Source organism: Serinus canaria, chromosome 2, assembly GCF_022539315.1.
Source record: "Serinus canaria isolate serCan28SL12 chromosome 2, serCan2020, whole genome shotgun sequence".
Classification (NCBI taxonomy): domain Eukaryota; kingdom Metazoa; phylum Chordata; class Aves; order Passeriformes; family Fringillidae; genus Serinus; species Serinus canaria.
Window position 1 is genome coordinate 61,068,707 of NC_066315.1, and position 26,286 is coordinate 61,094,992.

The 26,286-nt window shown below is 37.7% G+C and overlaps 1 protein-coding gene across 2 annotated transcripts in view; it reads right to left on the reverse strand.

Moving 5' to 3' along the window:
• CDKAL1 (CDK5 regulatory subunit associated protein 1 like 1) overlaps positions 1–26,286 on the reverse strand; it is a 378,008-nt gene that overhangs the window by 295,292 nt on the left and 56,430 nt on the right. For both annotated transcript variants that reach the window (XM_009093895.4, XM_030241687.2), the window contains exon 5: positions 15,781–15,865. In XM_009093895.4, the coding sequence (XP_009092143.2) occupies positions 15,781–15,865 (85 nt within the window). The remainder of the gene's footprint in view (positions 1–15,780; positions 15,866–26,286) is intronic.

Consider the following 26,286-nt stretch of genomic DNA (forward strand, 5'->3'; position numbering starts at 1 on the left):
AAAATTGACTACAGATTTTTCCTCTGCTAAGTCTGATGTAGGTGCAGTAACAGGTCTTAAACCATCAGAAATGTTTTTGTTGAGCCAGGGGCAGGGTAGTTTTCAGCTCAACAGACTCCAGGCAAAAGGGTGGTGCCACAGTAAAACACTTCAAGAGTAAAACAATTATTTTGGTTTGGGTTTTTTCTCTCCCCCTAAGTCAATCTGTGTATAACAAAGCAGCCTTTCACATTCCTATTTCAAATTTACTCCCTTGTTTTTCTGTATTTTTACATGCTGAGTTTTATGTTAGCATAGCTCCACTATGATGTAACAGAAGACATGAAATACAAAGAGAAAAGAAACACTTTCATTAAAATGTTTGTCCACGCTTGATTTTCTAAAACTGTTAGATATTTAGATACTAGATAAATTACATATTAGAGATCCAGTAAAAACCTGTCTCAATGCATTTTATGGGAAGAGTTACAAGGAAAATCACCTACTCCCAACTAGAAGCATTTGTGGTCACACACACAAAAAAAAGATCTTTTACCAATACATCAAAAGTAAAAACCAGTTATTATTCTGACATCCATCATGTTTGAAGAAACTTACCCTCAAAGAATGCACAGAAGTTTACAGATTTACCATATTCCATGTAAAGCAAAAGCCATCCTTCTCTAAGTCCACCATACACAAAAAAATTAAGAAAATTGTGCAATTACTAACAAGACAGAGCAAACAACATGAGATTTCTAAGAAAATCTAATACTTTCCTAAATAATTGGTACCATAGGAGAAACTATCACAATCTCCTTAGTATTTCTGTTAAAACACGTTTCATGGTTGCCATTGACAAAAAATAATTCAGTGTCAGTAATGAGCATCACAGACAATGGAGACCTGACATTTTTCACATAAATCCTGGAATCACCTGACATCCATCACCTTAGCATGAGATAAACACAGATAAACCAGGGTGCCTGCTTCACCTTCCACCAACAAAAATTTTCTGCTTTTAATTTGACAGGACAGTTTAAGTCTAATTTTGCCCATGTTTCTGAATTACTAACAGTCATGGGAACTTAGGAGTTAAGGAACAGAAGGTTTGTAAAGTCTTCATCTTTTGAGGAAATTCTACCTTGAGATCAGAAATGGAGTTGTTAAGTACATCAGCAATTTACCCTGAGATCACTTTATGTGATTTTTCAGTGTCTTGCTTCTAGTCTTTACCAGGGAACATCTGTAAGCTATCTGGGATTCCTTTGCATAAGTGAGCAAACAGGATGGAACAGCTCAGTGCCAGGAAGTTTCATATGCAGTTTCCAAGTATTAACATCAAACATTAGATCAACACAGAGTAACAACTTCAATTCAACATCAGGGCATAGCTGTAGTACTTCCTAGTGGACTTTGTACACACCTTATCAGTATTCCTTCCCCTCCATATTCTGAATATGTTTTCAACTGAGAGTTAAACAAGGATGCAAATTTCATAATGACTCCCAAGGCAGTAACCCCTAACAACAAAAAATCATGCATCTGTTTATGGGAAAATATTTTGAGTATGAATTTGACCTGCAATTTACATTTCACACATGACTTCCCTGGAAATTGCCATAACAAAGTGCTAATTGTAACTGCAGACACAGCTACCCATGTTTCCTACTGCTGTGGCTCTTATCACCCCAGTATCTCCTCTTGCAAGGCCACCAGGTAAGTCTGGAAAGAGCAGTGGGAAGGTCCTAGGTCTCTTCAGTACTAACTCCTAAGTCACATAACTTCCACAGAATAAAGACTGCTCTACATCCATAAGGAAGTGGAAGCCAGACACAACCACTCTGCTTAAGAATGTAATCTTTCCCAATGATAGCACTTTTGATTTAAAAAAGTAAAATTTTGCTCTCAAAGAGATGTATATCCTTAGGTGATATAAAGCTAGGACATTACCAGGAACCTTTATTGAGATATATATAAACACACAAACTTTTTTTTTATATATTACATATAAAAACATGTTTAAGTAATACACAAGCCTGCAGTGCTTCATGTAGCAGTGTTTATTCTAATTACAGTATTACAAGTAGAGAAGAACTTGGAGATTGGAACTAGATGATCTTGAAGGTCCCTTCCAACCCAGGCCATTCCCAATTCATTCTAAGGGCGTGGTTTGTTTGTTGCTTGGGTTTGTTGGTCCTGGCTGGTTTGGGTTCAAGATTTTTTTTGGGTTCTCCACCCCACAACTGCCAACGTTATGAATGCACAGATCAGATGTGCTTATGTGCTGAGAGAGTAAAGCAACACATAAAGTCTACTTAAATTACATGAGGAACTATTATTTTTTGCACACAATAGCAACAAGGAAGTTGGATAACCTACAGCAGTGAAGAGGGACTATTTGTGTTAGTCATTGCTTGGCAGTGGAGGACTGCTCAGAACACAACCAACTCTGATAAGGAAAACAGACAAGAGACCTTGGGAATCACTGATCCATACTTATATGTTCCACTTGTACTTAGTTACCTTCTCAAACTGCATGGATGCTGATATCCCTATACAAAATAATTCAACAAAACTATATCAGATATCAAAAACTATAAACAAACATTTTTTGCTTAAGTTAATTTGAAAGAAATATTTAAACAGTTTCAGGAATTTAATTAAAGCAGTTTGTTTCAACACAGTAGAGAAAGCAATGGTCCTATGCTATTTTTGAGCATTTTCTTGCTCTCCATCTATGATACCAACTCCTTACAATCCAGATTTAACAGAAGCCTTCCTAATACCTGGGTTCATCTTGTAAAGCCTTGGGATTCCTAGGAGACGAAGTACCAGAAACAATGCTAAGGTATTGACTAAGGCACAGCTGCCTTTGAACTACCTATGTTCTCAGCTCTCCTTTCCATCTTAAGGACAGGTTATACAGGATGACAGAGAGCAATGGCCTTGTAGAACAGCTCAGCAAGAGAGGTCCAGAAGCAGAGCTGCTCATCTGTGGGCATGGAGAGCTGTTCTAACTGAAGATGGCTGCTTTATTTCCATACCTGTCTCAGAGTTCTTGGATAGTTAACTGAGATTTATAAATACAAGCAGAATAATTTTTGCTGCTGGTGTAACTCAAATTCACCAACCCCAGCTAATAATATATCTTCCCCCCCCACCCCCACCTGCAGGGATATCCTGGAAAACAGCCCTACTTGTGAGTATGCAGCTATTCCAAAATATAATCACTTTTCCCAGATCTTTCATCAGGTTTTGTTGCTCTGTTATTACAGCACTGTGCCATTAACTCCTATGTGGGATCCAATGTATTAGTCAAAGATAAAGTGAAATCAGTTATCTAATAAAAGGTTCTGCAAAGAACCAACTTGGATTTCAGGTTCCAATTCAGAGTCTTCTCTGTCTCTTAAAAGCAAACACCAAGAAACACATGCTCAACTCTAACAAATCAGCCTGTAATAGCTACTAGCCATGCTCACCTCTTGCATGCATTCACATAGCAATATATATTTTTCCTCAGAAATGCAAACTGAATCCCTGCGCAGCTGAATAAATGATGCTTGGGGTAATGGTTCAGTGTGTCCATATCACAGCTACAGAGAAGTGTCCTTTAAAAAAAAATTAAGCTAACCAAAGGAAAAACAATACCACAGTCCAAACTTACTGTGGGTCAGTAACAAAACCTCTAATTACACAACTTTAGATCTCAATGCTGGGAAAAAGGTAACCCTGGTAAAACATACTGCAACGTACTGCATCTCATTATCATTCAAGTCAAAGTAAGAAAAATTATTCTTATTTAAATAGTTTACCTCTTCCTATTACAAACATATCAAAATTAGAAACCGAGAAAAAAAAAGCATTACAAATCAGCACTGGAAAAGTAAAAAAAAAAAAAAAAAAAAAAAAAACCAAACCAAAACAACTCAAACAGTGATGTCATGATTTTCTAACTCTATTTCAAACCTCATAATAGGTAAAGATTAACAAAAGAGCACCAAGGCTGCAAACAGTTGCATGTCCCTGTCAGGAAAGACAAAGGTAGGAAAGGAAGATGTAACATCACCATCACTAAGTTACTTGAAGCGTATTTTGAGAAGACAAAAAATAAAGCTGCTCCCTCTCTCCATCCAGCTACCTGCCATCTGTCCATGAGGCCACAAAGCAAAGCCACATCTTTGGCAAGGGGTGAAGCTGGTAGCAGCTGCATCACCACAATAGCTCCAGCAGGGAGCAGAGGAAAGAGAAAGAAATGGGGCAACTCTGTGTTCTCTTCACATGGAAATATTGCAGCAAGCAGTGACTCCCAGCTGGAGACCTCGTTATGTAAGCAGCATCATTCAGGACATTAGAGGAAGTCAGTTACAGTCCATTCTCCTCAATCCAAACATACTCCCTGACCATTTTCTTAGAATATGACAATGTCATCTTAGCATGTGGTTTCTGAGCAATAGTCACAAGAAATTCAAGATCAGCTCACTGCATCTCAACCACAGCATCAGTAAAGAATCAGAACAACAGAGTGCGCAATACCTGGCTTATTCTCATTAAATGTCCTTCCTGCAATAATTGTAATATGTTAAGCAGCATTTCACAATAGCTTAACTTAAAAATTTTGCAACAAGCATGCTTAACTGGTGTCTTTTGTGAAATACAAATGGAAACCACAAAACCAAGAGCATGCACTGCTTGATGTAAAAACTGTGAACTGTTGACTTAAAAAACATGTTGCTCAAGAGATATTTTAACACTGCATTATGCCATTAACACTGAAAACCAGTGTATTTCAAATGTGAAGCAAATAATCCCTTGCCTCATGAGAGGAAGCCAAGAGGGATTTGGGGGTGCTGTGGGATGAAATACTGAATTTCAGCCATCAATGTGTTCTTGCAGCCCAGAGAGCCAATTGTATCCTGGGCTGCATCCAAAGCAGTGTGGCCAGCAGGGTGAGGGAGGGGACTCTGCCCCTCTGCTCTGCTCAGACCCCACCTGCAGAGCTGCATCCAGCTCTGGGGTCCCCAGCACAGAAAGGACATGGACCCGTTGGGGTGAGTTCAGAGAAGGCAACAAAGATGACCAGAGGTCTGGAGCCCCTCTCCTATGAGGAAAGGCTGAGAGAGTTGGGGCTGTTCAGCCTGGAGAGAAGAAGGCTCCAAGGAGCACTTTCAATACTTAATGAGGGCTTATAGGAAAGATGGGAACAGACTCTGTAATAGGACCTGTTGCAATAGGACACAGGGTAATGGTTTTAAACTAAAGAGGTTGTCTAGAGAGGTGATGGATGATCCATCCATGGAAACACTCAAGGCCAGGCTGGACAGGTATCTGATCTAAAACATTTAAGATGTTTCTGTTCATTGCAGGAGGTTGGACAAGGTGAACTTTAAAGGTCCCTTCCAACCCAGACCATTCTGTGATTCTGTGATAGTGAATCCTACAAAGTTACCACATTCTGAAGCTCCAAGTTTACCATACATTGAATTTATATTAGTTCAGGACTAATTTAGAAGCAACTCTGCTGAGGGAAGGTCAAAACAAAGCCTGTGCAAAACCACATTTGACCTGTTTTCTATAATGCTTGAGTATATACATGTTACATCCATGTATACATAAACAGTCACATTCACAGGTTATAAATGCAATTACAAGCTATAGGACCAAAAGGGGCCAAATAAATTTCATTTGTATTAAAAAAAAGAACCATAGCTTCCATATCTTATGTAAAAGTTCATCCATTTCAAAAATTCTTCTATTTTTGGTCTTTTCCTTTGAATAGCTTAAATCTTTTTGCTGGTTCAGTCCAGCAGAGTTCATATAACCAAGCTAGGAAATGTGTTCAACACTAGCTAAACAAGAGAGCTCCTACTAATAGCAACAAAACCAATATTTTACTAATATGAAAAAAATAAATACCTGAAAGAATAATTTCAACTTCAGATATTATTTATTAAAAAGGCAGTATTTAAAGCTAAGAGAAATCTGAAGCAAAAATCCCATTTCCTGCAGCTTTCCTTGTATAAGAAGTTGTACAATCTAGATTCAGGATTCTAATTAAACATGGTCTTCCTTTCTGAAAGAATGTGAAAGAAAATTCTTCATTGTATTTAGGATATATCTATCATTACATGTTTTCTGTGTCTAAATAACACTTTTCACTCATCTTCATTTTTTGGAGTTGCAGGTATCAATTTGACAGCTCCACAAAGTAAATGTTCCTATTTAATGACTGGTACAAGGAAAAGCATACAAACTGGACATCTGTTATGGAAATGGGCTACATTAAAAAAGCACAGGGAGAGACAAAATAAAACCTGGAGACATATTAAGTATTTAGGGAAAAAAAAAATCCACGCTACCCAATTGGATTGAGGTAATCACAGATTGCTTCTACAATGAGTTTTACTGTATTTTAAACAATTTTATTTAACACTGTACTTTTGTAAAAAAAGAGCCTCTGCCTCCACACTACTGCATTTCCCTTGAGGTTATACTAATAAAATATAATAGACCCAAGAAAAACAATAGGTTTTTTCCTACTTGGAGTAAACACATATAAAATTTCTTGGTGAGTATTTGTGTTATGTTGGTAGCTGGAGCCACTAACAAATATCAGTTTCCATTGTGCTTGGAGTTGTAAAACCAATACATGAAATAAGTTGACTATTTATCCTGTTAAAAGTAGTTACCAGACATTATCTCTTCGGAAAGTTTCAAATTCAAGCACATACTTGGAATGAAACAATTCTGTGGTCAACTGTGTCTTGGTGTTAGCCTGTGTTTCTGCCTTTTTTTTCATTGAAAGCTAAAAAGAAAACTTTAAAAGTAAAGAAAAAAAATTGGATAAAACATTCAATTCAAGAGGAACAATTGTCTATGCTCATGTCTCTCCCAAGAGTGGTGCACGAAGGGTCAAGTCAGCAGTTGAGGTGCACAATGCCAAATGTGAACTGCTGTGCTGCACTGATAGTATCCCAAATTGCCTGGACCAAATATGCCACAGTAAAACCTTAACAGACACAGGAATTACAATGGAACTCGGTGTAAAAAACAAAAGCTTTGTTGAATACAGACAAACAAAAAAAATCACCAACATTATTTTTTCTCTTTTGGGTTAGCATCTACCAACCACGAGAAAAATGCTTTCAGAAGTATGAGAGAAAATGCTTTTGACTGTCAAGCTTACCTGAACAAGCAAGCATGCTGTTTTAGGACAAACACCCATAAAGCATTCGTAGATAATCTTTTGAATCCAAAACAAATAAAATCATACTTGTCAGTAAGGACAAGTTTAGATCATGCTGATTTTTGCATTAGTCCTGCTACAGCAAGTTTCTGCATGTTTTCCTATGCTCCCTCCCTAGGAAAAGTCAGGCCTGCTAGGACAACAGCCAACGTGCAGCTAATTAGATAAATAGTCAAAGCTACCAACCACCTGCTTCCAGCACTCAGATCATTAACCTTTTCTGCTTAATTCATCTATCTGAAATGGTAAAACAAAACACCTGTTAAGATAGGGGGACACATAATATGCGAAACACTAATTCTGTAAAGCTCATATAACCCATTCAAAACAATTTGAATTGCTAACAATTCAGCTAACAATTTGCGTTGCTGAATCACCCTTGCATCATTCTACTGTATTTCATATATTCTGGTCTACTAGTTAAAAGCTCAAAAGACCAAGGGGAAAAAGGAAAACAAACAAAGCCAATAAAACACTCCATTCTTTGTCACCTCTTATGACTGTACATTCTCTATGCAGGCAAACCAACCCAGGCAGAGCTCTGTCCTCATCCTGTCCCATGTTATTCCAGTGGACATCAATTAATACTACAACCTGTCTCAGTAATGCTATTGCTTATTTGAGGCAAATCTAAAATCTCTTAGTATCTCCTGCACTTTTTAGTGCTGGAGCAAGTAATTTGGTTACCTCTCAATAAGAGAAAGAAACAAGAAATTCCCCAACAGATGGGAGGTGAATGTCACATGGCAGAAGCAGCAAGGATTCCAACTGCAGATCCCCAAATTAATTGCAACACAAAGTTCAGCTTCAGTAGTCCACTACTGGGCACAGTCTGCTTGGATAAGTCATAAATATTGTTCCATGGACAAGAAAATATACACAGCCTACTGTTTCAGGTAATAAAAAAACATGCTACAATGTCTCAGACTGCTGCTGTTTCCAGCAGTTGCCCGCTATCTCACCACTGTTTGAATCACAAGCTCCTCAGGAGTTGTCACCAGCTCTTTGCTTTGGCAAACTCCACAGGGGCATTTTCCACCTGAAGGCATGCTGACTTACAAACTGTTAACATTCTGATTCCATTCACATTCCTCAAATTCACACACACAGTGGTGGATTTTATTCTTTTGCACATCACAACACAAACGAGACTTTTAAAGTGCTTATTTAGTAGCCTAGTTTTGAACCGTGAACAGAAAATCCTCCAATCCAGCAAGGACTGACTAAAGGTTAAGGTGCTAATCTGAAGTGTGACTTAAATCAAGGAAGGAACTCGGTCATGAGAAATCATTGTCCCCATCCCATTAAAAGAGGCAAGACATTTCAAATAGATTTCAACATGGTTTTAAATGTACATGCCTATAATAGGAAACCAAGCATAGTTTTGCTCAGATGTCTCCAATGCCTCAAAAAGCTTCATCTTTAAAAGCCCTTGATTAAGCAACAAAACAAACCTTAAACTACTGACCCAAAACAGTGCCTGACAGTTTCTGCTGTGTCTGTCTCTGGTCTGGGTAAAGAGGGGGTCACCAGCACTAAGAGCCCAAGAGAACACCCCATCCCCAAGGCAAGCATATGGCAGAACAGCATGAGAAACACCAGGAAAGCCCAATTCTTCCTTTTGCTCATTTCATTTACTCTGTCTGGAGAGATTTCCTAAAATTATACATTTGGACCAAGTCTGAGAGGAGGGGGAAGAACTGTTCTGGTTTTTAACTAGACATGGATATTAGTAAAAGGTTCTTCACTTAGAGGGTGGTTGGGTACTAGAACAGGCTCCCCAGGGAAGTGGTCACAGCACCAAGCCTGGCAGAGTTCAAGAAACATTTGGACAAAGCTCTCAGGCACATGGTATGACTCTTGGTGAGTCCTGCGCAGGGCCAGGACTCGATGATCCTGATGGGTCCATTCCAGCTCTGGATATTCTACAGTTCTTCTATGATACTCTAGAATGATACTGTGTCCCATTTTTGGTTGACAAGGAGAGAGGTGAAAGCATTAGCCCATGAACCATCAGGAGAGCTATACTTTTCAAATCAGAAGTCTTCCTTGTTTACCCATATCACTGAAGTGTAATGGTTGATTGCATTTGTTTGCAAAGGAAAGTGTATCTTGTATGTTTAGCAATGAACTTAACTGATTTTCAATGTCTGTAAACACTGCCTGTGAAGCACCAGTGCTCCTGGAGCCTATATAGCTGGGGACCTGGAACTCAAAAAGTTGAAATACAGATACATGAAATCAGGAAATAGAGTTGGCCTCTCATGTCCTGGCCATATTTTCTTTTATAAAATTGCAATCAAAATACAGTTGTCCCCAGTGATTTGGCTCAAGACATAAAGAGTATCTAAAGCTAATTAGCCCACTGAAGCATCTGAGGCTTAATCAGCACTGCAGTAACATCTCAAAGCATCAATATCATGTTGTACTTAAAGCAGTCCCAAATGTTTTCCTATCAGAATAGAAAAGATTTCTAGAATCACATTTAGAAGTTGATTGTAACAGGTTCTGTACTTTTTTTAAAAGCCTTTTAAAATATTAAACTAAAGTGCACACAAGTTTATAACCCAGGCTCTTGCAAATCTCTGTAAAATGTGGCCATGTAACACATACATTCACAAGCAGTTCATAATCCTTTTATCTTCTAAATAGAATGCAATGGAAAGCACTCCGTTCTATACAGTGTGCTTTCTCTGTATTTTATAGCATCATGTCAACCAGCTTTTAACATTTTTTTTTTACAGCAGACATGAGTGCAAGAAAAAGAACACACTCAAATGCAGCTAAAAATCTTCCACTAACAAACATCATTTAAATCACAGAATTCTTCACCAACAGCTATGTCTTCCATCACCTTAAGACACTAAAAGCATGGCTGACAATATTCAGTAAGTGTAAAAAGAAGAAAAAAAAAACTTACTGGATTGGTAAGGTTTTAAATAAAGACTTCAGTTTAACAACATTTTTGTTCTAAGCCTATAAAATCCTTCTGTAGCATTTGGACTCAGCTATGCTCCTTGGTAAAGCTTGACCAAATATATCAATGTGAAACTGGTATTACTTAAGCTGAGAAATGTTAACTAGTACAATGAACATTTTAAACAATCATTGTTTTGAATTATGGATGGGCACAGCTGTACAAGAAAACACTCTCAAATGCTAAAGTAGAAAACCTATCTTGAAATTTTCCCCACAAGAGCCCAGAAGCTCAAAAAAAAACCAAAAAAAAAAAAATCTGGTGAACAAAAGAGAAATATTCAGTGTTTTCAACTAAATAATTTGTACACATTACATCAATGATTAGAGCACTTCCTAAAAAAAAAAAAAATATTTCTTTACAAAAGAGAATGAGGTCCAAAACTAATTTTAAACTTAATTTTGGTTAATGGTGTGTGATTGCTGAGATCTTAAGAGATTTCTTACATCTGTAAACATAAAAATGTTGTGCCTTAATCTATTCCAATCAAGGTTTTTATGAAGCAACTTCAGCAGTCACCTAAGCTCCTCAGGTTGTTCTTAGAAAAGAAATGTGATTTTAAATTCTAGCTAATTGATTTACAGCCTCCACTCAAAACCAAGTAACTCCCACTGGCTGGGAAAGGAGTTCCTCTCACTGTGAATATGGCATAAATCTGGAATACAAGCACTTTGCCAATCTGTAGGTGTGTGAGCCTTTCATCCTGGCATAAGGCAAGGTTTTCACCAACGTGATCTAGACTAGTTTATAGAGTCTGTGCAAGGAGTATTATTGGCAATCGTCTTACTGTTGGGAAAAAGAAATCAAGTGTCCAACTTCCTTCTCACCCAATGAAGTTTGTTTTGCAGGATTTTTTACTTCGGAGAATCCAGGCCTTCCTCAGATTTCTTCAATACAAGTGGGGAACAGCAGCACCCCTACCTACAATTCTCAGTACTGCCCTGGTACCTTCAGTATTCCAACACAAACACCCAAAGTCATGGCAACGCACTATTTCTGTAAAATGCAACAAACAGCCAGGCTATGACACTCAGCTCAGAAACTTCCACCTGGGGGAAGTGATCTTCTCATGCTGACAGGATGTATAAAATAAAGAACTTTGAAATACTTATGTTTCCTCTCCTGGAAGTACATCACAGCTTAGATTGTATTGCATGAACAGCATAAACAACTCTAAATCACAGTCTACTTCTACACTGGAAATGTGTTAGGAACAGCAAAAGGATTAATGCTGTGTTAAAGAAAGTGATAACCCTGCACAGTATGCAATTTTTCATTTTGCTCACTTTCAAAATGTATCATATAAATTACATTCATAAATGTTGGGGGAAAAAAGAAAACAAAACAGCAAAAAACCTTCTTCCAGGGTTATTTTCATTTGCAAAGATTTCAAGCAGCAGAAAATAGTTCTTGTCTCTGAACAAGCTTTTGTATTTCTTAAATAACCTCCTTCTGTACTTAACATCTACACAGTTGCATTTGGTTAACAGAAATCCTGTAGCATCCAAAGGCAGTCATGCCTTTTACTCTTCAATTTAATCTACTGAGAGCTTTAAACAACTTGCAACGTCTACAATCACAGTCCTCTTAAACACACAATTTCACAAATTCTATTGGTTTTGATGCTCCTTCTAGCATGAAAGTGAGATCCCCCACACAGTGTTTATTCATGAATTGGTGAAAACTGTAGCAAGGACAGAACTGGAAGCCACATGGTGCTACTTCAGTGCTAAAAGCCCTCGCATCTCTGTCACAACTCATAGCTACCAGAGCTATCAGAAAGAAAAGGGTTGAACACACACTGGAGTGTGCCTTAAAGTGAATGCAGCAACAAATGTATCAGAGAATGTGTGTTAATGCTACATGTTCATTGTATATAGCAACAAAGATGATTATTTAGAGTGGTCAGGCTTATTCTATACCATGAGACAAGCCATGGACTCCTCAAGAGTATAACCACATCTTTCCTCCCAGACAATATCAGTCTGGCTGCTTTGATAAGCGAGCCACCAAATTCCTCTCCATAATACTTCAACCAGCAGGAGAACTCCTTAAGGAAAAGGCAAAGTCCCCAAACACATGAGTAACTTATACCAGCACTTAGGAAAGGACTAAGCAAAGGAAAATACAGCTAGCTAGAAACACTCAAGAGTTTCTCAATCTTCAGAGGGCATCAGGAAAACTGGGTTACGTATCTAGGACGTAACAGTCAAGAAAAGAGTATCAGAGCACATAGAAATTAATGGAGCATGAAACTGAAGAGCAAAATAACTTTATTTTAAAGGAAGCAAGCTCCTCTAGCACACACTCTTGGGCTTAATTCTCTTCAGCAGTCTTACCAGATTTACTGCGGTTTATGCAAGTTAAGGTTAGTAACTTACTTCCTGAATGTTTATTCTTGCTATTACCAACAGCTTAGTTTTAAGAAAACTACTTTTGACTAAAATAAATGATAGCAGAAAATGTTACCTGATAACATTCTGCAAATGGAAAAAAAACCAACCAACCAAAAAACCACAAACACAATAAGCAGAAGCACATAAATGAACCACAAAAAAACTAACCAACATCACCCCAAAAAAATAAAGAGTGGCATCTCTCTGGAAGAAATTTAATGACACTTTACTTATTTTTTGTTATTTACACTTATTTATAATATGTTACATGTTACATATTTATAATATGTTATTATTTTGTTATTTAAATGTGTGTTTATAAAACACATATATACATATACAGGTAACTCATCCAAGTTGGTCACACTGACAGATGACCAAGTCCAAAACAAAGATATCATACTGAAACATTATCAGCAAAAAAAGAATGTGACTGACTTTTAAATAAATAGATTAATTTTTAAGTATTATTTCATTTAGGGCAAAATAAAGTCAACTTCAAAAAACTGAACTATCCAAAAACTGCTAATTTCCTGGAATGCCCAGCAAATACCCTACTAAAGCACAAAAGGTAGATCCATCACTAATCAAAACACAAGCCTTAATAATTTTTTTTTTAAACTCCATCCACTTAATTATAGTGGGAATTCTTTACTGCTATTGCCTAACACTTTAATCTTATTTTAAGATTAACCAACTGAGAATAAAACCTGCCCAGGAAACTCTCTCAATTCCCATCCATAAGCTAATGTTTTTAAACAACTCTTTGTCCTCCATATCATTACTCTGGTTCAGCAAGTTGAACTTTATTGATACTGAAGAACAGGAGACTATTCCTAAGAGCTAAAAAAAAAAAACCAAAACATAAAGATTATACTGTCACTCATGCTGTATCAGCTGAATACACATCTGCAAAGGTTCAGAGTGTCTGGGAGTGGTTTTGTTCCTTTTTTAGAAGAAAATCAGACAAAAAAGGTTGTACCTACAGGACTTGGGTTCTGGTACATTCTTTGGCCCATGTTATTAGTAAGGGATCAGCTTTTCACACCTATTCTTTAACCACCAGTGGGAACACACTACCACTGGTTTGAATCAGTGCATTTAAAAGTCATATATGCAAGCAATGTAGGAACTGTTGAGGCAAGAAGGGAATAAATACTTTTCTCAATAACATGCAAAATAGAATGTAACACTTTCAGACTGTTTTTTTTTTTTAAAGAAGAATTTTACAGGGCTGGGTATTAATTCTTCTGTTCCAATCATGTTTGCTTTGACAACACACACGCACACTACATGTTTATTTTGTTACTGAATTGAGAAAAACAAAGATTTCCATAGTTACCAACAAGCTGCTGTGACAGGATATAATAATGGCAGTTCATTTTCTATCACCCAAACTTCATGCATTGCATTTTTGCTGTAACAAATCAAGAACTATTTGGGAGAAGTTGTGTTCTTTAGAGAGATGATGTGCTTCCCTTGTGTTTAAAGCACCCTACGAAAAATCAGAAGTAACTACAGAAGATGTCATTCTCCATGGCTGGGAACTGCCAGGATCTGAGATTAGAGCATGAATGCTACAGGAAAAGAACAAGTATGGGGAGATGCAAGGATAAAAAAGAACAAATCCAGGCTACAAGTAACATCAGGTTCATGAAGAGAGCAGCAACAGAAACATGTTCTTCAAAGAAATATTTTTGGTCATTTGCTTTCAGTTAGGCCCTCTTTCTTAACCAACTCTATTCTCCTGGCTGGGACACACACCATACCACATCATTTCTGGCACAGGATTAGTAAAATAGAAGGATGGCCACAACTGAGCTGGAAAGTATCTTGTCATCAGTTCTGTTGGCCAACACACACTAACTGCTGGAAGTATTCTGGGAATAGTTTGCCTTTCTTTTTTTTTTTTTTGGCACCCGAGAAGAAAAGGCCCAAGCTGTTCTGGTCACCAAGTGCAACACCAGCAGCCAGAAAGCAAAGCACTCTCAGAGGTGAAGGAAATTTCTGCTGTGCCACCTACAACAGGCAAGTGGTTTCTGTTCCAGGTTACAACCTTGAGATCCTGTTAGTAACTCCAGCACTGCAAGCAGGTAGCTTATATCCAGCTTCTCTCTCCTCTTTCCACTCCCAAGAACTATGTGTTTCTAACCAAAATGGATTTCAACAGCCAGTCCATCCCTAGAGCACCACACTAAACAAATGGCTGCACAAATAGCCAAACTTGTTTACTAAAGGTAAAATCTACAAGACACATACCACAGTATTTCTTTGTACAGGGCAGAGACAGCTGTATGTGTACAGGTTTTCTAGTTACTCTCATCATAACTAAGCTTCTGCAGAAATTGGAGGCAAAATCACTATCATGTCATTTTGCTTGACATCAATGGAATGGTACTGAGGAATAAAATATCCTTCACAAGACTTCTATTAGAAGCTAATCAGCTAATCTTTCAAGAAAATGTACAGTGAAGCAGCTGGGTTTAAGTATATACCAGATACCCTTTCCAAAGAATCACAGAATTGGTAGGGTTGGAAAGGGCTTCTGGAGCATACCCTTGTCCAACCCCCTGCCAAGGCAGGGTAACCCAGAGCAGGTGACACAGGGACATGTCCAGGTGGGTTTGCAATGTCCCCAGAGAGGGAAACTCCCTGACCCCCTTGGGCAGCCTGTTCCAGTGCTCTGCCACCCTCAACATAAAGAACTTCTTTCTTTCATTAAGGTACTTCTTGTCATTTTATTTATAGCCAAGGTACTTCTTGTCATTTAATTTATGGCCATTGCTGCACACCACTGAAAAGCAGGTCCCAGTTAGGCCATATTCAAGTAGATGAAAAATGAAACAACCTAACATTTCATATATTAAAAAGCAAAAAACAAAACCAAGAGCACAGTCAACTCTTCAGAAGACTATTACAACATTGTCTTGAAAAGTGATACAAAACTCCCTATCTCAATGGGTCAACAGTTATCCTAAATATGTGGAGTGATAATCACTTGCAAGTTATTGCTATTTTTTACAAATCCACTCTACCTTACAAATCCATTCTAGAGAATTCGCCACTGTAACACAAACTCAGCACATTTATTGCTCTAAAACACAAAATTACTTCTAGATTGAAAACACAGAGCTTTAAGACATGCAATGATAGTTAAAAATCTTTGTAAGGAAACTGCTTACTTGATTGAGTTTCTGAAGTGGTCCTCAGCAGGATTTTTTACTGTACAACTGTTCAGCAACCATAAATCTGCTTCAGCAGCGTTGTCTACAAAACAGAAAGAAAAAAAACACTGTGTCAAGAATTATTTAACTTGTCAACTCCTAACTTACATAATATTTTAAAAAAACCCCAAACTCAGCCATTAATCGTAAGTTGGCTATTTGCAAGATTACTTTATAGTCAATTACATTCTTGGAAGGGGTTTTTTGTTTTTCTTTTTTTTTGTGTTTTAGAATAAAAAGAAGCACATGAGCATTTCCATTGTAATTTCTTTTTAATTCCTTTGCCAATGGGGAATGAATTGTTATCTCATTTACCAGCTGAGATGCCACTAGGTTGCACATCATGGAAAACAAAGTTAAAAAGAATGGTCACAACTCCCAGAAAAGTCTTGCCTAGACAAAGGCAAAATTAAATGGTCAACAAAAGCAGGTTTCACTAAGAAAACAAAATCCCTGCTTCAGCTCCACTGTGAATTAATACTACAAAAGAAACAAATCACAATTCATAAGATGTAAACTTCTGCCAAAGAGAAAAGTCAATGTAGCTAGTTTGGAAAGAAACAGACATTTTTCTAGTTTTGGTTATATCTTAGTTATAGTATAATTATAGCTCAGCAATTTTCAGACAAAAGATATTCAAGCAAATAATATCTGTTTCCATTTAGATAAGAATACTATTTTTTTTCAGGATCCAAACCTTTCTGTATGTTCAGAGCCTATTGATATCTAAATTCATTACCAGAACTGAATCCCAGAATTATCTGCAGAAGCACATATATAAACTGTAATCCTGTAAAACATGGCCTATAGTACAAAATTACTAGCACAGTCCTTATCCTTGTGAAGTTAGAGCTTTTTATCTTGAACAAAAGAATAAAGATAATCTATCTCAAATAATTTAGTGCTTTAGCATTCATCAGAATAGCTTGTATCAGTTTGGGTAGGAAAATTCATGTCACTTGCTACTATTCAGTACATGGAGCAGTGAAGTATTGACTGATGTATCTTTAAACAACATAAGCCAGTGAGCAATGAATACAGGTAAAACATAATTTTTAGGATGCCTTACTTGAACTGACATCCTGCTAAAGCAGGAGAAAGCCTGCCATTTATACATGCAGCCATCAGGAATGTATCCATGCAGGCATGAATATCCTTCTCTCCATGCACACACACTTATGACAAAAGGCTAAAATTGAAAAAGCTTTCTGCCTCATGACGTTTTCTTCATAGAAATCATCATTTACAATTAATTATCAGTCACTTAACCTATGAAGCAGGTTGAAAATATTTGAAAAAAATACATAAAACACAACTAATGCTAAATAAGAGAAAAAATTTGGGGGGCTTCTAAACATTGTTGACCAATACTACACTTTTAATTTGGCTAAAACACAGCTTCCTTTCACAACAGGGAAAGACCACAAAGCAGTCACCTAAACAACATCCAGACCTTTAGCTACTTTAAACAAAACAAACATCTGACCCTGTCAGGTTGGAAAGAGCACTCAGTTTTTCAGCCTATACAGAAGTCAAAATAAAAATGGAACAAGACAAAGAACCTCTCAACATGAAAACTACATTTTTAGACTAATGAACAGACCCATTTACTATTAGAAATATAATCAGAGGTTAAAAAAATTGATTAGGAATTATGTACAAACAAGCAAAGAAACAATTTCAATGTCAGAAAAAGAACAATCTCTTGGCCTAGTCAGATGTACCAAGTATGAAAACAAACACATTTAAAAAGTAGTTTTCCAGTCACACAGCCAAACCCTTGTATTTCTTATTCTTTTCAGCAGCATAAAATATTTATAAATTCAGCTCCACACCCATAACGCACCCACCTGAGAATTAGGGGTGGGACACACACACACACACACACTAAATAGCAAGAGGCCAACATGTGAGTGAGACATTACATTTAACTAACAACAGTTGCAGTAGCACTCCTTCACCACTGCAAAGCACAACCATTTTCAAGAGATGCCTTTATTCAGAGAGATGCCTTGAGACAGAGAACACCAGTTCTGGGCTTGGTCTCAGTCCCTCCTTGTGCCATGGTTTCCAGGTGTACAGGAAGAGAAAACACCATGGCAATGCTTCACCCCTAAAGCCAAAATCAAACCTTCTCTTCCAAACAGCCTTGGGAAAAGTAACACATTTAAGTTTAGAAATTCCTTACATGCTAAGCCAATGGGACTAATTTAATGCAGCAGTTGGTTTCCAGGCTATTAATATATTGACTCCTTGACTGAGGGACAACTGCAACACTTTATATACATTACACATATAAAAAAGTCTCCTAAATACACATAAATTCATTCCCTAACAGGTTTCAGCCTCTGCAGAACAGAACATAAAAAGCAAAGGCTTTTACAGAAGAAAATCTCCTGAGCAGTTTTGGGAAAAGGAGTCTCATTCATGTACACATCTAAAAATCATTTAAGGAACATAAAAGTGCAGCTGAAGTTTGTCTTCCTCTTACAGCAACAGTAGTGTTTTATCATACTTAGTTGTTCTATTTCTGCCTTTATTTTCAAATCTTTTTTTTCTAATTAATTCTCATGATCTCTCATATGAATATATGTACATACAAGTTTTGATTATGCATATATATAAACATATAGACACACACTTATGAGATAGATTCATTTATAACATGCCCATATTGCAACTCTTCAAAATGATAGCTGAATTTTCTTAGTACTTTACTGTATTCATACTTAAAATAATTGCATGCACTGGTGTAAATTCACCACAGTCTACTGCATTTTTTCAGTAAAATTTCAGTTAAAAAGAAAAAAAATTGCCAATGGGGCCTTTTTGTATCAGGTTGCAGGAAGATCTGAACATTCGCAACATTGTGGGAATAACTTGTCAGCGGTCACATTTTGCTTTGCAAGGCTTTGATGGATGTGTGGAAACAAACATGGACCAAAAGAGCAGACTGGGCTTGGCATGTACAAACAACATCTTCTGGCTTCATAATTACTAAATATTAAGCAACACCAGGGTAATAATCCTTTATTCAGGGCATGGAGACTTGAGCAACTGGCTACCTATATATATACATAGCTTTATGCATGTGTATATGTGTGTATATATATTTTTTTTTGCATATATATACACCTATAGGTGTTTTGACATGAGTAGGTGCTGCTGTTCATCACTGTCCTCAAATAAAGAGTCAAACAGCTCTGACAAATGAGCTCAGGCTTCTAAATACATGCCTAGAGGGGCAGGGGCAGACAGCCCTGAGAATTCCCTGTTTATACTCCAGGCAAACAGGTGAAGAGTTTAGGTCTGGATGGGAAGCACCACATGAATGCACCCAGTGGGGCAACCATGTGCCCTTCCTTGGAAGCTCTCCACCTGCCACATTCTCCAACTCCATAGGTGAGGTTTTTGGGAAACCTCCAACATTTCAGTGAAGAACAGGGGCCTGTGTTTGGGAGCTCACACAGATCTGACGGAACAGGACAACCTCAACTTGACAGAAGGTTTTCCAGCAAGTCATAGAGACTGACAGGCAAAACTGAAGCAAGAACCATAAGTACAGTGAACATCAGTTCCAGCAGTGAATATGACAGAGGTGCATATACCTGCAACAATCTTCTCTGTGGGGATCTTCAACTTCTTTTTGCCATATATTCAGCCTAGTGATACTTTTTCCATTATGATATTTTGCTGCCTATTATATTTATTTTTATGAGCTACTAAAACAGTTTCCTCTCTGATAAGACATTTTTAGAAAGAAATAAAAGAAGATATGTCAAATCAGCTTTGTATTAAATGCTCAAAAACACAACTGAAAACCATGGTCTTCTTGCATTGTGACATCTTTTCCATAAAAAAAGGCTACACTGGAAGTAAACCACAAAGTCTATCATACTCTCTGAAAAACAACATAGAGTACAAAGGAACCTAAAGGTCATGGAAACTTCTGAGCACTTAAGTTAATTGGGAAACTCTGGAAAACATGAATTGGCTACATTATGCAATACAAAGATGATAAAATGGTAAGAGTCTGTAACATCAGTATACCTACAGAGGAAAATAATATTTACAATTCTTTTCTAACTAGCAGTGTCAGTTTTGTTATCATTTCAGAAATCATAAATCAGCAGAATTTCTTAAGACTGTAGTAATGCTATCAGCTGAAAATAAACAAATGACTTGGGTTTGTCTGGTCTCTTAACTTTTTAGTCTTTCTTCCTTCAATTTTTTCCAAAACTTTGTTTTCTTCCAAGCCCCCCCAAACCACATCTCCTTGAAAATCAAAACACTCACAAAGCAAAAAATTAGAAGAAACACAGCTAGTGAAGCCCTGAAAGAACAGCCTTCCTTTACTTTCTTCAGCACATCACTCCTCTCTCTGCACTGAAACCACTACCAGATTTGCTCTGCCTAGTTTGCTAAAAAAACATGACAACTATTATGACATACTTTTAAATACTGTACATCAATCTGAGAAATTCAATCTGAAAGCAGATCTTTCTCTGTAATCACTGAAGGCTCTTCCAGGGCCTTTTCCTCCAGCTGTCCTTATCCTGTTCCTAGTCAACCTGTGAGTCTTCCTTCTCACCTTTTCTCATTTTCTTCTAACTCTCTTACACAACAAATATACCTCCAGTTTCTCTGTTTCCACGTGCTGTTTTCTAGCCTCTGTTCCCATTTATGGGCCTCCCCATTAAACACTTTGTCCTGTGTGTTCTTCCTTCCAAACCAGCTCTGCTCCCTCCCTTGATACCCTGGTTGCCCTTTCATGCTCTGGAGTAGCATGAAATGTAGTAGATCCAGTAACATCCAAGGTATCTGGAATGTGTGCCTGCAACTGTACTCCATGGGAATCATCTGCCCCCAAAAGACACAAATATCTAAGCATGAGGACACCTCACAGTCAGTTACAGAAGTCATGGAGCATCCTGACTGGAACAAAGTTGCCAAACTAATTCTTTTCTTTCGACATCCCTGTGACACAGAAACCCACTGTCACTCAAATTAGGTTACTGAAATTAGGTGCTGGTTAATTTAATGATTTCTTGGACCACCAGGCATTGAGAGACCTCAACAAGTATTGGGAAAGGATCTCCTCATAAATTCTAGCTCAGAAATGCTGTGAATCATCAGTGCAGGAGGAAGGTACATCTTCCTCTGGGGACAGGGAGTTTAGTTAGTTGTTTGCAGACAACAGGCTTTGCTTGGAAGAAGAAAAAAGCTCAATAAGGTTGAGAGTAACAAGAAAGAGTTTGGCGTTTTATCTGCGTGCCTTTCCTCGGCACACAAAATACTTGGCTACCATTTGCTAGTTCTCAATATGGTATCAGATAGAGTTAACTATCAACTTTCATGTAACTTGTCCTACAGAAAAGATTCTGAGCAAACAAGCTCTTCCCGTGTGTCTGCACCCCTGACAGCAACTCCAAATCAAAACCACAAGTTATCATAAGTTTCCAGATGGTACTTGTTTGGAATCTCAGGGACACATTATCAGTTCCCACCTCTGAAGACGTACCGTGCATTTGCCAATGATACAAAACACTCAAAGGCATGCCGAAAATACCAACTTTGCAGATTGCAAATGTCTTTCAAAACAATCCCACTCATGCCTTATCAACACTATCAGGATGTAAAATATAAAAGGATCAGCTTGATTGCAACATGACTTCTGTTTTCTCATTAAACTTCTGAGATACTCTGGACATAACAAATTACTTCATTCACAATTAATGAGAACACAACTATTTGGTTCGCCCTGCATATGTTATTTAAAGTTCCAAAAGGAAAGCCAGGCTGCTTATCAATCAGGTAATGCAGACAAGCCTTCATGAAAAAAAATAATTCTCCCATCATGCCTCTTGCCCTGATTTAAACTACAAATATGCAAATTTGCCATTTTTATTCTCCATTAACATTTTCATTACTGAGCTAACATTGTAAAATTAACTTACAATATTACTTAATTTTTTTAAGAAATTGAGTATTTTTAGTAAATTTTCTTGAGCAGGCAGACACCTCAACAGCACCTACTGCTGGACTATAAGCAGATTTTATAAAGCCTTCCAGATCAGGACGCTGTGCCTGCTATCAAAGGATATTTCTCACTGTCCAGCACAAAAACAGAGGTGCTCAGGGACTTGCCCACTGAACACATCAAATAAGTAGGAACTGAGCACATTTACACACAAGATCCAGCCAGTTAAAATCCAGTAATACACTACTGGATTCAAAATATGACATGTTAAATCATTGCCTCTCCCTGAGTACAAAAGGCAAATAATTCAATTTTATGTAATCATGCCTACTTTCCGGACTGAAAGTTCTCTAAAAAGTACTGGTTTATTTCCAGTCACCTTTAAAAACCCATTTTGAAAAAAGAAGCACATACACCTCTCTCTTTTCAGCTGTTTGGGGGTTATCACACAGTTACTGGGACAAACTACTAAGCTATCAGTTGATGTCCATTCCATCTGTTCATGACCTGGAATTTTGCCTTACCACTCCTTCCCAAAAACAAATTCCTTCAAAATATATTTAGTTTGCTGAAGTTTATCAAGGCCAGCAGAACAGCTTATGGCTTCTGCCACCATCACTAAAACTAAAGGGTGACTGTGAGATCACTGAGAACATGAAACTGGAACTTGAAAAATTACAACAGACGAACACCTGAACTAACATTAATATATTTATAAATAGTGCAGACAAAAGAATCTGTATTTCAGAGCATGTCCATTAAAAGAATACTTCAGGCCTGGCATGGGGGTACTGAATATTAGACAACACAGAAGAAAAAGTACATGAAAGAATAAATTTAGCTTCAAAATATTGATGATGATAAACTTTACTTCCCACTTCCACTCTGCAACCATCAGTAGCACTTACAAGAGTAATCCAAATTTATATCGGGATTTTGAAATGAGTAATGTGTTCTCTAAGTACTTTTCATCTCTGCTCTAGACACAGCAAAGGCTGCAGTCTGTGTCTGAGGTGATCTTTGTAAATCACCTTTTTCTCCCACTTTCTACACTTGTTACTTGTGCCTACACTGCAGGCTTGTCAGACCAGCAGGATACCCCAGCTACACAGCTTGCTGCAGCCCAGGGTCTGCACTGCAGCACCCAGACACACAGAGCTGCCTAGGGAGGCTTCAGCCCATCCACCCTTAGCAACACCTAAGCTCCACAAAGTAAAGAGCAGGAGAGTTAAACCTACTAAAAAGGTTTACCTTTTAGCAATGTAAAAAAATCCAATTAGGTTAGAACTTGTATTTTCACTCCTTCTGCAATGTCCTGCTGATTTTTCTGCCTCTGCACACAGCACAGACAACATGAATTGACAAATTACTTTGGTATTTTTGTTCATTTTACTCTAATTCACTAGATTTTCCATGAGGGTAACTTGAAGTTGCAAAATTATTTATGTTTAAAAATGCTAAACCTAGAAATGTTTCTTTTGAAAAGCAGCAGGTTTCCTTTTGGAACTTCAACACTCTAAAACTGCAGTGCTTGTAAGACATTTCAATAATTGCTCTATATGAATGAGAACTTTCCCAAGCCCATAGCCACTGAACGACTCATACTTGTTCCAATCAAGAAAGGGACTGATCATTTCCACATCTCACCTGCTTGCTGTCTTTGTTGATCAGGGAAAAAAATTGTATACTTCAGTTCAACTCTGGGTACAGTTTCGTTTCCTGTGCCATAATCTGCATTTTAGTCTACATTCCACACTTGTCTTGTCAAACAGCTCCCAGAAAGACACTTTAAAGGAAAGGCACTCCTCTTACAAATATATGACCATGGCCACATTCTAAAGGAAGCTTATTCCAACATGGGAATAATGGGCTACTCTTTTCTCACAGCTCTTTTTTGATATAAAATAGTCAAAGCACACTCTGCACATGGTATTATATACCAAAGGTGGAAAATTTGGGCTGCATTTTTAGCTCATTCCTTCAAAATAAAGACTTCACTACTTTGAGAAAAGTGGATCATGCAACTATTTTTTGAACAAAACAAGACCTTAAGACAAGAGAAGATAAATCTCACTGCTAGCTAAGAGGTGTGTTGGCAGAAAGCCTAAGCCTTGCCAATGGCAGTTCAGCACAGTAACACCTGATGTTAGGGAACCCAAATTACCCTGGGCAGCAGCAGAGGCAGGTGCCATAGCATGGTGCTCTAACGTGGGCATTTCACCCTGCTCTTGAGCACTGGCACATTTTCGAGGCATTCCAAGAGTCAACTGCTCTCTTCACTTCACTGAAGACTTAATGATCAGTGTGAATAATTTCAATATGCAAAGTAGTGATGAGTGATTTATCAGTGTCTTGGGAAAAGTCCCATTACATTAGGAGCAAGGTCAAGTAGCCTGTTTCAGCCAGGCTACGCTACAACAACACACAAATAACTCCAACTCATTCTGATGATTAATGCGGATAGAATTTGTTTTGTTGACAGAATCTGGAAAAATCCCAGAAACTCCTCCTCCTCTGAGTCTTAAGCCTGCTTGATATTCCAGAAATAGCAGGCACAGTACGACTCAGTGCTTTTCTGTCCCTACATACAGCTTCATACGCAAAACACGAGTTATTCAAATGAGCAAATGCAGACTGATGGCTTCTGTCTTAGTCACTCAAAATCCAAAGCCAACCATGAACAAAACATCTTGCACAACACCGTGCCACTGAAGTTTCAAAGCACCCTGCAAATATTAACTGATTTACCTTCAACAGCCACATATTAAATATGCACCCTTCCCTACACCAATTCCTTTTCATCTTATAAATGCAGACAAGTAGTTTCAGAATTTCCATAACTTGATCGAGCCACACAGGATGTCTATGCAAACAAGCCAAGATCCTAGCCAAGCTGTCCCTGCCTTCAGGCCTGTCCCTGAACACAAAGCCATTGCCTAGATTCATTGGCACAAACTATTTCAGTCTACATCCTTTAGAGGCCAGATAGGTGATAGAAAGTTTTGACAAGTTTAAAGGCAATCGCAAAACCCAACTTTTCAGTAACTTGGGTTGCACAGCAAATGAGCAGAAAACACTAAACAGCAGAACAAATTGACTCCTTTCTCTGGGACAAGGTAAAAAAAAAATTTAAAATCTCTCCTCCCCCTCAAAAAAACTAACACAAACAGATTTAATAGCTCTAATTCCCCATGTGTGCTCAAACATAGCTCTTGCAGATGTGTTACCAGCTGTCTCAGAACATCTATTGAAGTCTAACTATGGCCTTAGAAGGATGACAGCTGATGGGTGAGCTCCAAAAGAATCTCCAGATTTCATAGGGCTCACTGAAAAACAAGTGCATTCTCATTTTGATACGACACTTCAGAAATCTACGCTTGCTTTATCTGTAGTCTCAGAATTAGCCTTACCTGGTAAAAATGATTAAAAAGGATTCAGTTGTTTTGCAGATCAGAGTTTCTAAAAAATGACTGAAATTTAAGTGAAACTGCTGATTTTGATATGGGCAAGACACAAACTGCCATTCAGAAATGTCATCTAAACTATTGATTTGAAAATATCACATACTGTGATGCTTAAGGTAAAAACTACTGCAGTCAAGCATACGCAGGTATTTCATATGATGATAGCAAAGACATGGGTAAATGAAAATTCTGTGTTTTCCACTATGCATCATATGATTCCATATGAATTTGCTGTAAACAGCAATAAGGAGTTCAGAATCAAGAAGGATTGACTGGAACCTGCCCCAGAAATATAATTTTAATCTCCTTGAGGTGTAGCACTATGACAAATCTCATGTATATAAATGTTTTTATCTACAGAGCTAATGGAATGTTAATGGCTCTTCCTTACCACGTCTATCGGACAGAACAAAGAAAATATAAATTGATGGTTATTCAGCCCCATCATACACACAAATACAACCTGCTGGCCTAAGAATCAGAAAAGAGAAACCAAGGGCCTTCATAAAATGCAGTTGCATCACTTGAATTACCTACCCAGAGGAGCCTCTTGCACTTCTAGGCCCTGTAAGCCACAACTAAATCCAGCAACATGACACTCAAAGCAGAGAAGAAGATTCTCAAGCATAACACAATCTCCGGACAAATGGGAAAAAAAATCTTTGCTTCATTTCTATTATAATATAAAATGGATCTTGGGTAATTAACATTATTTCATTTATTATTTAAGGCATAAATAGAGCAGCTTTACTCCACAGATTTCTTACTTTTTCAGTACATCTAATTCTGTACAAGTAAGCCCATGGCAGTGAACTTCCACATTTCCACAACTTTCTAATCTCCATTCATTTTCACAACAGCCAGGATTAGAACCTTGCTATAGTCTGCAAAAGAAACCTAAATTTTATTCCTGTATCTGTTTCACAATCTTTTTTCTCCAAGTTCTGTCTGCATTAAGTTGTACCTAGAAGCCATTTATTGATTTCAAATGCCTTGCTTCCACTTATTTCTCCTGATACC